The 733-nt window shown below is 53.2% G+C and overlaps 1 protein-coding gene across 3 annotated transcripts in view; it reads left to right on the forward strand.

Annotated features, from left to right (window-relative positions):
• The window catches only part of Itgb4 (integrin subunit beta 4), a 33,989-nt gene that overhangs the window by 23,429 nt on the left and 9,827 nt on the right, over positions 1–733 (forward strand). For all 3 annotated transcript variants that reach the window (XM_026780803.1, XM_026780802.1, XM_013347634.2), the window contains exon 27: positions 328–532. In XM_026780803.1, coding sequence (XP_026636604.1) covers positions 328–532 — 205 coding nt within the window. The remainder of the gene's footprint in view (positions 1–327; positions 533–733) is intronic.

The raw sequence follows: 733 nt of genomic DNA on the forward strand, positions 1-733 counted from the left end.
CAGCCTAGTCTACAGAGCTAGTTCCAGGACAGGCTTCAAAGCCACAGAGAAACCCTGTCTCGAAAAACCAAAAAAAAAAAAAAAAAAAACTTAAACACAGGATCACTAGGATAGATGGAAGCATCCACCCACCAAAAAGGGTCTGGGGCTCAGCGGAATCCCAGATTTCAGAGCCACACTGCAGGGAACAGTTCTTTCTCCTCCTGGGTGTGCCCACAATCCCAGCTGCCCTGGGTTAACCTGGCTGTGTGGGAGATTTCCTGTGTAATAGGCACGTGCTTGGTTCACACCCCAACCCTGGTATGACCCCAACTCTTCTGATTGCAGGACTATGTCCCTGTGGAGGGTGAGCTGTTGTTCCACCCGGGGGAGACCTGGAAGGAGTTACAGGTGAAGCTCCTGGAGCTGCAGGAAGTGGATTCCCTCCTGCGTGGCCGCCAGGTCCGCCGCTTCCACGTCCAACTCAGCAACCCCAAGTTCGGAGCCCGCCTGGGCCAGCCCAGCTCAGCCACCGTCATCATTGGGGAGCAAGGTGAGGATAACCTGGGGTCGGCATAAGCGGGTGGAAACGGAGCTGAGGACCTCCTAACAGGACTCCAGACTCAAACATGTACCCAGGGCACTCTTTTTTTTTTTTTCTTTTTTTTTTGGTTTTTCGAGACAGGGTTTCTCTGTGGTTTTGGAGCCTGTCCTGGAACTAGCTCTGTAGACCAGGCTGACCTCGAACTCACAG

Source organism: Microtus ochrogaster, chromosome 7, assembly GCF_000317375.1.
Source record: "Microtus ochrogaster isolate Prairie Vole_2 chromosome 7, MicOch1.0, whole genome shotgun sequence".
Classification (NCBI taxonomy): Eukaryota; Metazoa; Chordata; class Mammalia; order Rodentia; family Cricetidae; genus Microtus; species Microtus ochrogaster.